At 45.3% G+C, this 16072-nt stretch overlaps 1 protein-coding gene across 1 annotated transcript in view; it reads left to right on the forward strand.

Moving 5' to 3' along the window:
- LOC146195733 (2-Hydroxyacid oxidase 1-like) overlaps positions 1–16072 on the forward strand; it is a 46796-nt gene that overhangs the window by 26638 nt on the left and 4086 nt on the right. The window contains exon 7 of the mRNA XM_084596843.1: positions 3607–3676. Coding sequence (XP_084452969.1) covers positions 3607–3676 — 70 coding nt within the window. The remainder of the gene's footprint in view (positions 1–3606; positions 3677–16072) is intronic.

Here is a 16072-nt window from a genome sequence, read left to right on the forward strand (position 1 = left end):
AAACAACATTTCCGCTTATTTTATTTTCCTGTTCATCAGAGCTGAATAAATTAACGAATTATACCCCTGGAACATTGCCACTTTCGCTGTCAGTGTACCTAATTATAAACAATTTACTCTTAAATAGAACTTAACTTTTCCAAACAAAATTAAAGATTACAACGTGAGTTGTGGCTGAACTGGTTAAAACTGCACGCCAGCGCTCTTTATCCGCAGACGCGTAGCAGTGAACGAGGGTTGTTCGGCACATCCAGCTGAGTCATCTCGATTAACAATTGCTCGCCTCATCACTAGCACGAGCCAAGCCTCGCTGCTACCATCATCTCTCCCTAGGACAAGGTATCAAATACAAGCACACAGTTCTTTCTTCACGCGTTCCCTTGGACCAAGCAACATTTTCACGGCACATGCCAAGGCAATGCAAGAGCGTTTACACTTCTCAGCGCAAAAAGTCGAAGCCAAGTTAAGCGCGTTCCACTGCGGTCACGGAGATAAGAATCGTGTCATTTATGACGAGGGAGAAATTTAACCCAGCAAAAGGCCAGAACTTTGGATGGCATGGACTAATAATAAACACTTCTAAGAAGCACTGAATGCGCCAATCATGAGTAGCGGAGGTAGTAGTGCCCGTAGCGAGTATAGTGGTAGTAGCGTGGATTCCCGCCTCCAAGCGGCAAGCCGAACATCAAGTAATCGACACTGGTCAGCCAGATCTGGGCACGCGCATTTGCTCTTTGAATCGAATTTGCTGATAGAGCGCTCTGGAATGTGTGTTTTTCCTGTTTGGCCACTGCTCGCGTACTCCATTTCACATTCTGTACACCTCTACACTTAGTAATCCGACTGCTCCAGCTGCCCATGTGCCTGCGCGCTGCTTTTTCAAAACAGTTTTTAGTACGTGTGGAGCCATCGCGCAATTTGATTTTTCACTTATTGCATTCTTGTGTGCTATTACCACAGCACAAGAGACGAAAGCCTATGGTGTTTTTTTTTTCTTTTTTTGTTAAGCAGAAACGATGAAAGTAAATGAAAAAATTGCAGCCTCTACGCGATTTACCGTTCGCATTTTTTTTTCACTGTGTTTGTACCTCTATGTTGAGTAAAACAGGCTATAGCAGTCCATGATTGTATTATGAAGGATTTTAACAAGGTTCTGTTAGGAATGATAAAAAAATAATTGCGAAGAGCGGAGCGAGTAGAAGCACACTTTTCACGCTTTTTATCTTGCTGGTATACTTTCAGACGTTCCTTTTGTGTCGGTATAACATACTTCACGGCACCCATTTTCACGGTTATCACACACGATAGCCTAAGATCAGGTGAATCTTCTGGGGTCATCCTCGGAGCTATGTCTGGGAGACTAGTAGTCTCCCAGACCTCGATTTTTCCGCAATGTTCCACAAACCAAAATGAAAACGCCACCTTGGGCATACTAGAACACGTCAGAGCACTGCTACCAAGGAATGTAACCAAATATAGGTTGTATACACAATCCAGGGAAGTACTATTAGGGCAAATATAGCCGGCGTCGCATTTGAACACTGTCATCAGTCTGCGTGGCATTCCTACGATTTCCGTTGCTAAGCTAACATGACATATACAGTTGTCCAAATGAACAAAAGCAAAAACAGGATCGTAAAATAACTCTATGCATCAAAGTGTAGCAGCAAAGAATAGTGGCATGCCCAGTGCGTAATCAGCAGGAACAGAAATACTGAAAAAATAGCAGGCACTTTTGAACTTCGGCTTCCATAAAACAATCAATGTAAATTATTTTTTTGGGTGGTGAAATTTGAAATATCAGGAGGAATTTCCTATGTATTAAACGACCTGAATGGCAATAGCGCATTTGAGTATGCACGTAACTGACCAAGGCACAAAAACAAGCACGGAGGCGGTGCAACGTATAGAAAATCGGCGCCTGCGCATATTAATCGCTGGATCGGTCTATTGGGGCTTAAAAATTCAACCCTGGCGCTACTGGTGCTGCGGTACAATGCAAGCGAGCAACCAGCTGTTTGCCATTCGGGCTGGAGCAGTGATACGTAACCACATGGTACGAACATGACGTGAGAACTACTTTCATTTCCTCCAGCTCTTTGAAAATGACTTTTATAAACTGAAATAACGCTTCCAGTTCTGATTTAATCATTACGGCTATCTACAACTGTATACAAGCTTTCCCTAGTAATGGAAATTTCGATACGTCTGCTGATTTTCTGTAAATATTTTTAGACAGAGTCTTCAAATCAGAGTCATGGCGTTTTAGGCATTTTTTTTAATATCAAAAAGACGGGAATGTGGGATTCGCTAGAGCACACGTGCGCCAAAGAAGTAACTACATTTTAAAACTGAGGATGAGTCATTTAGTTTAGTTTTGTTTATGGGGTTTAAAGTTCCTAAGCGACCCAGGCAATGAGAGGCGCCGTATCAAAGGACTCCAGAAATTTCGACCACCTGGAGTTCTGTAACGGGGTGTTCTTTAACACAGTACACGGGCGCCTTTCTTTTTTCCTTAATCGAAAAGTGCCCGCCATGGCCGGGAGTCTATCCCGCATCCTAGGGCACAGCAGTCTAGCGCCCTAACCACTAGTTGCTGCACGATAGTGGGGCGAAAGAGGTATTTGCCGCTCTCATGGTTTATTTCGTATTTCTTTGCATGAACGTCTACCCATGCTGAACTGATCCTCTCCTTTTGGGAAAGAAAAGTAGGAAAACAGAAATGTGAAAATGCAGTCACTGCATGCGCTCCTGCGCAAATATTCCGACAGGACACTTTTTCCATGCTTTCATGTTCCCCTTGCTTCGAACAAGTAGAAAAGAAAGAAAACAAACTTTCATATCAGGAAGGATAGAAAATTCAGCATTGCAATCCTGTTTACACGGCAGGGTATTATAAAGCTATACTCTTACACTTTTGCTCGGTTTATATGGTTCTGTCACATGTAGCAACCAAAATCCCCAACGAGATTTAGTACAACGAATTACAGACATTGTGCTACTCCCATCGCGCTCTTTCGCCTAAATATTGGAGAAAGGGAATACTAGAGAGCGTACAAAGAAGAGTGTCAAAGGACTGGGCTCTGCCGAAGTCAACTCAACATACTCGATCAATTATGAGCAAAGTTATATGGAACACGTCACGAGATTATGATGGTGCAGTGCAGATACATCAGAACGCTCACCTGTGTGACACTAGAAGCTACAGAGATATGTCGCATACTTATCTGCGTTCGACAAATCAGTGCTGTAATGCGCGAGCTAACAGCCTCATACTAAATCATGCACCTTATTTTGCAAAATGATAGTCCAAAATAACGTTCCTGCCACAAAGTGCCCGTTGCCGTGGTCTGGACTCGGCTCCCATTCTCGACGGGGTATAAGGCATTAGGGTGCTTTGCGATTAAATGCGGCGGAAATTATATGCCAGTTTGATGATGCATTAGGATACAAATATGGGGCTGCCGCTTTTGATACTGTTGCACAGATCTTTACAAGCAGAGGCATAATGGCATCTTTAACCTGATTTAAAATCATTCATGTCCCATTCAAGTTCTACGCCACGCAGCTTGCACTTTCACACTAGGCCTCTCGTCTCTGCCGCAGGGTGAAAACGGCGTCAACGAAGTGCTCCGAATATTCAGAACGGAGCTTGAGAGAGCGATGGCACTTATGGGTAAGCAACTCTCAATTCTAACTCGATAGCATTAAACGTCCCGTTCGCCAGAAAGTCCAGCGTCGACGTTGTGAGCAAAACGTAACATGGATGGATGGCTGTGCTGGATGGTATTTTGTAGCTTGCATGAACGGCTAATGATTAATAATAATAATAATAATAATACTTTATTCACTTCAAAAAAAAACAATAAAGGACGCGGACGCGCCAAAGCCGCAATTGGGCTTGTAGGGCGCCGTCCGGCAGCAGCAACAACCTCTGTTACCAAATCACAGAATTATTATTATTTTTTTTTTTGTGGACGAAAACAGCATGAACTAGAGCTGCTCAAGCTCGGCAGTACCACCCCGTAACTGCCTGCGAGTGTTCAAGTTGAAAACGTCATCAGGCAGCTCATTGAATATACATGGGATATAAAATGACCTCACAGACATACCAAAATGAGTTCGCACTGTAGGCACGAAATATCTAGGAATGTTCCGTAGTGGAATAGGTTTAACATTAGGCATCCTAAATTCGGTGTTCCAGAAATATCTAAGTACAGTGATTTGTTTGAAAACAGTGTCAAAGGATGGCAGACCTGAAGAAAGGAATACACTTTGCAGTTTATGGGGTGTTGAATAGATTACACTCTTAGCCATATTCTTGAGAATACGGTTTATCCTATTTTTCCATGTTTCAGAACAGTTAAAGAAACAGCACATGCCATATCTCAGCAAAGAATATCCCAAGGACTGTGCAATTAAACGTCTTATGGCAAACGGCAGGTAGGCCCTTAGAGCATAGAGCAAGCATGCGACGCCTCTAAGCTTCCTACTGAGGTGCGCCATATGTGTTCCAGGATAAATCGCTGTCCATGTAAATGCCAAGATATTTCACGGTCGGAACACATGTAATGGGGCAGCAAGAACATGCAGTGCACCTGGAGCTGTGCGAAACAACCGCTGCGTTTTTAGGGATTGGTTTGTGTGCATTGTGAAAGCACACTAGTTGAGTTTTTTCGGGATTTATTTCAATCAAGTTACATTGAAACCAATCATATAGCTTGGTGGCATCCTCTTGAAGTTGTCGGAGTGCGCACGAAAAATCTGCATTAGCTGAGATAAGGAGGGTGTCATCAGCATATTGATAAATATGTGATGAAGTTATAACACTGGGAAGGTCATTAACATAAAGATTAAATAAGAGAGGTGATAAGATGGATCCCTGAGGAACACCACTGTGTAAGTCTATAATACTGCTTTGCACAGGTCCAAGTTCCACCATTTGGGATCGCTGAGACAAATAATTTCTCAGTAACATTTGAAAAGGACCACGAAACCCATAGCAATACAACTTTGCACATAGAATGTCGTGGTGTACAGAATTAAACGCCTTCTTAACATCAAGAAAGAGACCAAATGCCACTTCATTTCTATCAAAAGCATAGGGACCTGACATCACGTTACCACGCGACATGGCTGATTAGACCTGACCAGCCAAATCAGGGCTCTGCTTTCATGCGGGAGGGCGATATAAGAATCAGCCTTCCAGAACGATTGGATTCTGAGTCAGATGCTCCAACCCTGGGCCACACACGTACGGCTAGGCCAAGTGGGGCGTTACATATATACCGGGTGATCTTTCACTTATGACTTATAATGAAAGGTAGGTGTGATGTATAAAATGAAAAAAATTAAGCGATCACTGATCGTACCAGTAGCAAAGTCTATATAAGCGTATAATGTTTCAAAAGGAGGCTTAGCAAACAGGAGCCATTGTCTCCATCGTGTCATACGACTGAGGGACAACCTTAGTGTCCCTCCAAATGTTTTCTTCAGGCCATGTGACTTCCTCTTTCGATATGCATGAAAAAGCAGTGAACTGTGTTTGAAGGGGAGGAGGAGGAGAAAATATTTATTTACTATGATATGATTTGGGAAGGGAGGTGCGTTTCGTTGTGGAGCTTAGTGGCAGACCCTATTCCGGGACGCCATTGGCCGGCGCCGCTGTCCGAGCTTTCTGGACCAGGACATGCTGGGCCTCCAGATCCGAACTGGACAAGGCCGCCTCCCAGCCCTCCCTAGTTGGCTGTTTTATTGCTTTTAGTTCTGTATTTTTGCTGACAGGCCCACACCATGTGGTATAAGTCTGCATACTGCCCGCAGAATTTGCACTTACCCGTGAATGTCGGGTCCATGTGTTTTAGTATGGCGGGATTTAGAAAACACCCGATTTAGAGCCATCTAAGGTGGCACTCCTCAGATCTGTCGAGACCTTAGGCGGGTCCCGGGAGTGCCCTCCTGCAGAGGCACAAATAATTTGTAATGTCCGCATAAGTTATGAGCGGGATTGTTATGGTTGCTTAGGTAGAACCGGAGGATAGAGCGGAACCCCGGGGGAGGAACGCTCGGGCAGCCGCGTGAGCGGTCTCGTTTCCCTCCACCCCCAGGTGACCGGGCACTCATATAACCTGTTTTTCCTAGTAGCGGAACCTGAATTTTTCGTATGTGCCAATAATATTCTACGGGCGAGTGGCGCTCTCCCACCGCACATGTAATTTCAGCAGGCCTGTTGTGAGTCTGACATTGGGTAGGCTGCGTCACAGTGGGTGGCGGCCAGTGCAATCGCCACTTCCTCCAACATTAGCGTGTCGTTAGTTTTTGCTGGGAGCCCGTTCAGCTGCTTTCCTTCGGGCACAATAGCAATGCTGCAGGTGCCATCCTATCCTCGGTGGGACTCGCTGCATCCACGTAATATGTGCCTGCCTTACTGTCATGGTTATTTTGTATACATTTTGCCCTGGCTTCACGCCTCGCCTGATTATACTCCCAATTCATGTTTTTGGGGAGCGGCTTAACCTTCAATGCATTTTTCCACACTTCCGGGATGTCCACTCTGTTTTCTGTGGTGGGGAGAAGCCCTAAATTGAGGTCTCGGAGGACTTGCCTGCCGGTGCTGGTCACCGATAGCCAAGCAATTTGGCTTGTTCTGTGGGCCTTAATCAGCTCCCCTATTGTATTATGGATCCCAAGTTGGAGCAGGCGCTCTGTAGACGCTCTGGCCGGGAGTTCTAGAGCCTTTTTTACCGCCGCCCGAATCATCGACTCGAGCGCGCCACGCTCGCTCTTCGTTGTTGCGGCCTGCTATAAATGTTTGGAATAAACGCACTTTTGCTGGACCGTTTGTTTGGTAGGAGTTGAATAAATGTATGCTCAATTTCTTCTCTAAACTCGAAATCTATTGTTACGGCGGTGCACTCTGTGTGCACGAGAATGCAGGTGGACGGATTCGTTTGGTGGGTACTATATGACCTGAGTTTGGCTTCCGTACCTACATCTTGCAAAGCAATTATTTCTGTCGTTATGTCTAACGCTTCTATGTATTGTTGTAACGTTTCTCTTGTTCTCTTAAATCCCCTGCAATTGCATTGCATGATTTGTAATTTTTGTTTGTCGCGTTTAGCCATGTTGAATGAGTACTATGTGGACGGTGCTTTGTGGCCGTACCCCTGTTGAGGTTCCTCTATTATGCGTTTGCTGCTCTTTTTCCCGGATGTTTTAATCATTTTTGCCTGAGGGCCTGCCTCACTTGACAAGCCGAGTCAACGTTTCGAGGAGTGGACTTCCTTTTTTTTTAATAACGTTGTTTATTGCCTCAGGGCATAATGGAATATGTAGAAAAAATTAAAGGGGGTAATAAATGAAATAAAATGGGTTGGCTGTTAAAATAAAGTTCAAAAGAGAGCGGTGAGTGGACTTGCCTTCGTCTGGGCTGTGCGATAATCGCTGGCTGGGGTATGCGTCTGAAGTAGAAAAACCGGGGAGGGTCGAGAGTTGTTGAAAAAGAGGCAAGGAAATGAGTGCCACAACGTTTCTTTGGTATAAATTGCGGATCCTGGAACCGGTGGTGCCGTGGCTTGAATTAGAAAATAAATAGCCGCAGCAGCAGGAAAACTATAATGCGAGGTGTTTGGTTAGTAAGCACCGAAAGCAGATCCGATGCTGACACGTCTTGCTTGAAAGAGGACAGGCATTCCAAAGGGTCCTGATAAAGAATACAGCTGTAGAGGAACAGTTATCAAGAGCTTCATGCAATGAGGGGGAACAAAGAAGAAACAGAATAATAACAAGTCAACTGAGCTATACCTGCCAAGCCTGACATTATCTAAAAAGAGATTCAAGGTGAACCAAATAAACAACAGATAAGTAGGAGCAAAACTGCAACATCCAGGTGCAGCGTATGCTATTCGCGAGAGGGATAGATTGTACACATGTTGTGAGCAAACTGTACAGTTCATGTTTTTTGGGGTTGTTTTCCCGGTTAGTTATGGCGCAGATTGAAATACATTTAAGAGATTCTAGTGTTCCTTTGCAGACATGTATTCGTGTTGGTTAAAATGATCTAAATTTATGAAAAAGATACGCTTCCCTTTTTTCTTCCCCTTGAAGGTTTGTATCCCCACTGAAGAACAAATAATTAAGGTATAAAGCCGCACTGGAAAATGACTGGAGAAAATGTGGGGGTGCATAGGTAATGATAGTAGTGTGGGTAATCAGCCGGGATGCGAACTTTGATAGGGTTGAATTTGGCCACTGTTGGTAGTTTTTATCAATTGGAGAACTGGCTTTTTGTGGGCATCCCCAAGCTCCCCAACACTATTGTGCAGTCAAAGCTGGAGCAGATTCTCTGTGAATGTTTCGAGTAGATGGGGGAGATTAGTCAAACGCGGTGCAAGGCATCGCACCTAGGGTGGAGATCTCACCTCTAAGTCTGAAGCATGGGATATATATATAGCGTAAAGCATCGGTTGAGGAGAAAGGCATGAACTGGACGACCTTAATCCCACTCTTTCATGATTTATGGGGACATAGAACTCTGCGGATGAGGTGCAAAATCGCAGCTGTCACTTGGTCGTGTTTCTTTATGGTGAGGCTATTTATACCATTATTTTGGACATAAAGCGACAGGATCGGGAGAGTTTCCATCACCGCAATGGAACGATCGTTCAAGGCAATGGTTTGAGGCGATGAGAGGGTTATGGCTGGTGAGGCAGAGGATGAGAAGCTCGGACTTCTCTGCGGAGCACGATAGGCCAATGCTTTGGGTGCCATCTTGTGTTAATGCGGCGAGTGTTTGCAGTGTCTCTTCTATGTCGTCATCACTGGTCCATAACTTGAGTCATCAGCATAGAGGGTGTGCCGCAGGTGCTTCATTGTAGTGAGTTTGTGGGCAAGTGAAGTATTGTCCTTCTGAAAAGGAAAAGGGAAAGATGGAGCCCTGAAGAGTTCAGACCCCTCCAATGGAGTAATGAGGTAATGCGTGTAGGTCAAAGTGAACCTCAGCCGTGCGGTTCGTAAGAAAAGCACCGACATAGGTTACGCATGTTCTCCTATATTAGGACGAGAGAGGGCCGTCATGACCACTTGATTATCAAAGCGATCAAAGGCCCGGATATATCTAGTGCAAGGACGGCATTTGTGTGGCTCGGGATGGCCGGGTTAAAGATGTGGGTGGTGAGCTGTAGCATAGCATCCTGGGCGCACAAACGGGGACAAAAGCTCATCATGCGGGGGGTATAGATGGTTGCCCATTATATGTAGAATGCGTTTCGCCAGCACGACATCATCAGAACGTTTCCCGAGACATGAAAATAGAGAGATGGGTCGGAGATTGACTGCTGAACACTACGTTTGGCTTGGATACAACTTTGGCTCCTTCCAGGATGGGGGAGGGTGCCCGCCGCACAGCATTTGGTAAAGGAGCCTGTAATCTGGGGTAGCAATTGAGCATCCAGGACGCGGAGCATATTATTTCGGATTTTAAGGAGAAATCAACTAAACGCTCATTATTAACTACTAAAGAAAGTGCGCAGAAATTTCGCGACATATGGAAGCGTGAAATTGCATTTGGTTTAGGGGGTTAAACACCAAAAAGCGACACAGGCTGTGAGAAACACCATAGTGGAGGGCTCCGAAAATTTGAGCCACTTGGATGTCTTTAAAGTGCACTGCTATCGGAAAGCACATGGGCGCCTGGCACTTCCCCTCCATCGAAAAGACATAGCCGCGGACGGGATTTAATCCTGCCTTCCTGGCCACAGCACTCGAGCGTCCTAACCACTGCAAGATACTGACATATCAGCGGGTTTGGGATATATTCAGTTCAGTTCAGTTCAGTCGTTCAGTCGTGTCCGACTCTTCGTGACCCTATTGACCATGTCACGCCACGCTTTCCGGTCTCTCACTATCTTCCTAACATCACATAATTTCATCTGCAGTGCCTCGAGGATGCCATCTAACCATCGCGTTCGCTGCCTACCCCTTCTCCGGCGACCCTCAACCTTTCCCAACATCAAATCTTTCTCCAGCGACTCCTCTCTTCTCATCAGATGACCAAAGTAGCTGAGCTTTAACTTTAGAATTTGACCCTCCAATGAGCAGTCAGGGTTTATGGTCGACAATATTGACTGATTTGATCTTCTGGCAGTCCAAGGAACTCTCAAGAATCTTCGCCAGCACCACAATTCAAACGCGTCAATTCTTCGGCGGTCAGCCTTTTTCACAGTCCAACTCTCGCATCCATACATCACAACTGGAAAGACCATAGCGCGAGTTATACGGATCTTGGTTGGCAGACTAATCTCTCTGCTCTTTACTAGGCGGTCAAGGCTAACCATTGCTCTCTTTCCCGGAAGCAGGCGTCTCCTAATTTCATGGCTGCAGTCTCCTTCCGAAGTAATCTTGGAGCCCAAGAAGAGAAAATCTGTCACAGCTTCCACTTCTTGTCCCTTGATGCTCCAGGACTTGATAGGGCAAGGCGCCATGATCTTTGTCTTTTTAATGTTCAATTTAAGCCCAAATTTCTCACTCTCTTCTTGTACGCGCATCAGAAGTCTCTTGAGTTCCGCTTCACTTTCTGCCATTAAAGTGGTATCATCCGCATATCTAAGGTTGTTGATACGTTTTCCAGCAATCTTCACTCCAGCTGAAGACTCGTCCAGAGCGGCCTTCCTCATGATGCACTCTGCATATAGGTTAAATAGGCAGGGCGACAGTATGCAGCCTTGCCTCACTCCTTTCTCAATCGGAAACCAATCAGTAAGACCATGCCCAGTTCTGACTGTGGCCTCTTGCCCTTCATACAGGTTCCTGAGGAGACAGATGAGGTGAATTGGAACTCCCATCTCTTGGAGAGCTTGCCACAATCTGCTGTGATCTACGCAGTCAAACGCTTTCGCATAGTCAATAAAGCAGAAGTAGGTGGGTTTCTGGAACTCTCTTGCTTTTTCCATGATCCAGCGAAGGTTGGCAACTTTGTCTCTAGTTCCTCTGCCCTTGCGAAACCCAGCTTGCACGTCCGGAAGCTCCCGATCCACATACTGCTGCAGCCTACCTCGGAGGATTTTCAACATCACCTTGCTAGCATGCGAAATAAGCGCGATCGTGCGGTAGTTGGAACAATCTTTGGCACTGCCTTTCTTCAAAATGGGGATGCAAACTGACCTCCTCCAATCCTGTGGCCACTGCAGGGTTGTCCAAATCTTCTGACATAATGTATGCAGAATGTTAACAGCGTCATGGTTGAGGTTTTGAAGCAACTCAGCTGGAATTGTATCAATTCCGCTAGCTTTGTTCTTAGCAAGGCTGGCTAAGGCCCATTCAACTTCACTCTTCAGGATGCCCGGCTCGAGATCAGTGACCACAACCGTCTTATGTTGGGTTTGCACATTCGGGTCCTTCTTGTACAGTTCTGTGTATTCCTGCCACCTCTTCTTTATCTCTGCGGCTTCAGTGAGGTCTTTGCCTCGTTTGTCCTTTATCACGCCCATCTTAGCACAGAAGCTTCCTTTGATATCTTTGATTGTCTTATACAGAGCTCTTGTGTTCCTTAATTGGCTGTTGTCCTCAACTGCTTGGCACTGTATGTTCAGGAGGGCATTCTTATCTCTCCTTGCTATTTTCTGAAAATCCGCATTGAGAACCTTGTATCTTTCTCTTTCCCCCATAACTTTCGCCATCCTCCTTTCCTCAGCTATTTGCAAAGCCTCTTCAGATAACCATTTTGCTTTCTTGCATTTCTTTTGCTTTGGAACTACCTTAGTAGCAACTTCTTGTATTATATCACGAACATCAGTCCACATCTCTTCGGGCTCTTTGTCTTCTAGATCAAATTCTTGAAATCGATTCCTCACTTCCACAGCATATTCTAATGGAACTTGATCCAGATTACACCTGAAAGGCCTTCTAGTTTTCTGCGTTTTTCTCAATCGAAGCTTAATCTTGGCAACAAGAAGCTGATGATCGGTGCCACAATCGGCCCCATGCCTTGTTTTTACTGCTTGTATAGCGCTTCTCCATCTCTGTCGGCAAATAATATAATCGATCTGATTCATGTATAGAGCGTCCGGTGAAGTCCATGTGTACAGGCGCCTCTTGTGCTGTTGAAAATGAGTACTCGCTATGGTCAGGTTGTTTTCTTGACAAAACTCTACTAGCCTCTGCCCAGCTTCGTTTGGCTCACCAAGACCGAACTTGCCTGTAATTCCGGATATTTCTTCACTCCCTACCTTAGCATTCCAGTCTCCTATGAGAAAAACGACGTCTGATGATGGAGTGCGGTCTAAAAGGCATTGTAGGTCCGCATAAAATCTCTCAACGTCCGCTTCTTCAGCAGTAGTGGTCGGTGCATAGACTTGGATAACTGTTATGTTTAAAGGGTGACCTTGGATCCGAAGTGAAATCATTCGGTCGTTTTTGGGGTTGTACCCTAGCACTGCTTTGCCCATTCTTCTGTTTACTATGAGAGCGACCCCATTCCTTCTCTTGGATTCGTGCCCACAATAAAAGACATAATGGTCGCCGGAGTTAAATTCTCCCATTCCGATCCACTTGAGCTCGCTGATACCCAAGATATCAATGTTCAATCTGTCCATTTCTCGCTTGACGATATCCAGTTTACCTTGCGTCATAGATCTTACATTCCATGTTGCTATGTGATACATAGCCACCGATAGTTTAAATGATAAAGATCGTCAATGCTGAAAAGAGAGACGATATGCTATCTATCACTGGAAGAAACAAAGAGAGATCTTCAAAGAGGGAGAGAAAGCGAGACTGTCCCTTTCTCTTTACCCACTTTCCATCTTCTCCTCACTCTTATCCCTTCTTGCCCTATAACTCTCCCCACTCTCCCTACCACTCCCCTTCTCGCCCTTTAACTATACCTTCTTTTCCTGCCGCTCCCCTTCCTCCCTCTCTTATCCCAATCGTCTGCTTCATTCTCCCTAGAGAGAAAGTAAGAGAAGGAGAGAGATAGTGAGAGCGCATTTTCTGTCTCTCTTGAGAGACTCGCTCTCTTCCTCTTTCTATAGACACAGGGGCGTTCTAACAATCACCGCAGGGCGGCAAAATGGCTTTGCCTTGGGGCAGGCAAGATATCAAATGCTCCCTTGAAATTTTATTCAACACCCGGAGCGCAGGATGCATGCAGCGCAAGAAGGGCTGCTCTGACCTGGACTTCCGTAACCTTGACACCGAAGTGGAGGTCACGTGTGCCGAACACTGTATGCCTTTGGTTGACGTTGTTAAGGAGGACTTCTTAATTTATTTACATGTGTATGAGTCCAGTGACGTATTCCGCAGTGGTTTAGATATGTGTAGGGATGACGAGAAGCCGTAAGAATTGCCAGGCTTGCTTGGTGGAACAATTTCCTGCAGTGACCTCCCAAACTTGCCCACAGTTGAACTTGCAGGGCCCCTATGTATGTTGTGTGAGCTGTGCGTGCGGTGTGATTAGTCAGCGTTTCAGAGTGTGGTTAATGCTTTTTACAGCGTTCCAGGATAATGTGATAAGCCTCCCAGAATTGGCAGAGTCTAAACTCTAATGTAACATCGTCTTGTATTGTTTCGCGGTGTTCAGCGTGCGTGCAGACACTGGTAATTAGTGAGGCCACCGCCTGGTCGATGTCTGTGGCAATGTAAGCTGCCTTGTTCATTCCCAGTCTCCGGATGCCATCCCGATTAGTTAGCTCGTATGTAAGGAACTTGCTGCGAGGCGGAGTAAACTGGACAGTGAGAAATTATATAGTGGTCGGTGCCTACTGTGCAGTGTATCCTGTTCCAGGTGATATTCATGAGAGAGTGGCTGAGTGTCACATCTAGACTCATTTCCATGCAAATGCTGTTGTCTATTCCAGTTGAAGTGTGAACATGATTGTACAGATAGAGACAGAGTTCTTGTACCAAGGATCAGGAGTGTTGCCTCTAGCCTGAGGCAGTTCTATAGCCCTATTGCATATTTAAAGTCATATTCAACGATCAGTGGCAGCTTCCCTACGAATCGATGTAGATCTCGCATTAGCGTCTGCAGTGAAGACGCTGGTAGACGGATCCCCTATACTGGCTAAAAAATGAATGTCATTGTGGGCAATGTATAACCGCAATGATTACACAAGGCACGTGCAATCTTACGTCCCCCATTCGAAATCAGCGAGCTGTGTAAAATCCTGGTGCTCGCATGGCCAGGGCAATGTCAGGATGAAAACTGACATGCCTCGAGAATTAGGCGGGTGTATTGGCGTTCTGTACGACAAGGATTTTGGGCATCTGATTCAGGGTGCAGAAGAAAAGTTGAAGTATACCGCCCTTGCTCTGGAAGTGCGACAGTTCCATTGGAGGAGAGGTAATTCCTTATACTTTTCTGCCGCGCAATAATGGATTGGGGGTGACGTTGGGGGATGGGATGATGTCGGGTGGGATTGGCTCTAAGCGCATTGGCCGCGTATGGAGCGGTCGGGTGAATAATTGCTACATCTGCTGCTCGTATCGGAGGACGATACGATATATGTGGTGCTAATGCTTGCTCATGGCGCGCCTCCGTACTTTAATTCTGCATTGAGTTTCCTAACTTACTGCGTTCTTAGGTAATCTGAGTGATTCAGTTCCGCCTTTCTTTTTACCCGATGGGGGTCAGGCTCACAGCAATCGCAAATAGAATTAAGGCAACGTTAGACTTCAATCCCCCAAAAAATCAGGCAGGCTGGCCTAAAGGCTACCTAACAACAACCCAAATCCATGCTATCAAACAGATCACAAAAATGCTAATAATATACATAACCTTCATGTGCAGCATCCCCAGAATATGACGAAGCATTCTCGTCGGTCGAAATCTCAGCAGTAAGGCATGCATTATAGAATTAGAGTTAAACAAATTAATATGTAAAATTATTCCAACCTATCAATCGCAAATATACAGTAACCATAGTGCTCCTGAATCACAGCGATTTTTCTTTATAAGTAGTGTTTTCAGACACCAAGAAATAATGTCTCCTCAGCTTTTCTCTGCATGTTCAGCTTAGGTATTCGCAGAACTGACTCGTGAACAGACCGATGAGGGTCTGTGGAGAAAACCTTAGTAATCAACAATCCACTGATCTTTATTGCTGAGTATTTAAGAGACGGACTTTCAAATTCACTAATGTACATAAGCAAAGCAGAACGGTTGGCGTAAATAATAAAATGCAAGTCAGTAAAGATATGTTCAAAGATCATAACAGAACCGCAGTTTAGGTAGGTAGAAGGTACTAGAAATGCCAGAAGCTTATATGCGCTAAAGACGGTAGCAATCACGGATCCGGAAGTCGAGAGCGAGGTAGCTAGAATGAGAATATGCGAGCATACTTCACTGGTACACTAAGCTCGCGAAGGATTTTACTAGTATCCATTGACATCCGAACATGGGCTGAAATGTGGACGTTAACCAAGGAAGTTCAAAATAAACTGATATTTAGGCAGCGACGTAAGGAACTGTAGAAAATAGGGGTACATTCCTGAGACAGGAGAAGAGTGTACTGTTTGAAGGAACAAGCACAAGCTAATGATAACCAGCCGCCGACATCAAGAAAGAATTGGAAGATTGGTAATGACCATTAATTTGAAGGAAGTAACAAGTGCTGCCTAAGGGTACCAAGGAGTGGAAAAATATTAGATGGGCGGATGAGATGATGTAGCTTTCGGCGATAACGAAATAGCAAGGTGTAAAGGACACAGCTCATTGGAGCCCTGTACTAGAGATTTTATTTTCCTCTGCAGTGAGCGTAACCAGCTCGGTGATGGCAATGTATGAAAATTCATTCTGTTTTCGACATTACCACGTAGATTTGACGCCATATAATGTGCTATTCTTCGGGGAAGAGCAGACGGCGTACTTCTTGCGCTCTTCAACGAAACGAAAGCATTTAGAGCTGAGCAAGAGGCCAATAAATAGTGGTGAAGCGCCGGCGGGATCTGCGGCGTGCGGTTGATGGTCATGAAATGCTCGCAGGACCTGCACAATGAATTGTATTTTCGACTCAATGAGGTGGCGGCAACATGATACGACGACCGTTAGATGCTGGATTTCTACAGAGGACCAGCT

Source organism: Amblyomma maculatum, chromosome 3 (assembly GCF_055883805.1).
Source record: "Amblyomma maculatum isolate TAMU_Amacu chromosome 3, ASM5588380v1, whole genome shotgun sequence".
NCBI lineage: Eukaryota > Metazoa > Arthropoda > Arachnida > Ixodida > Ixodidae > Amblyomma > Amblyomma maculatum.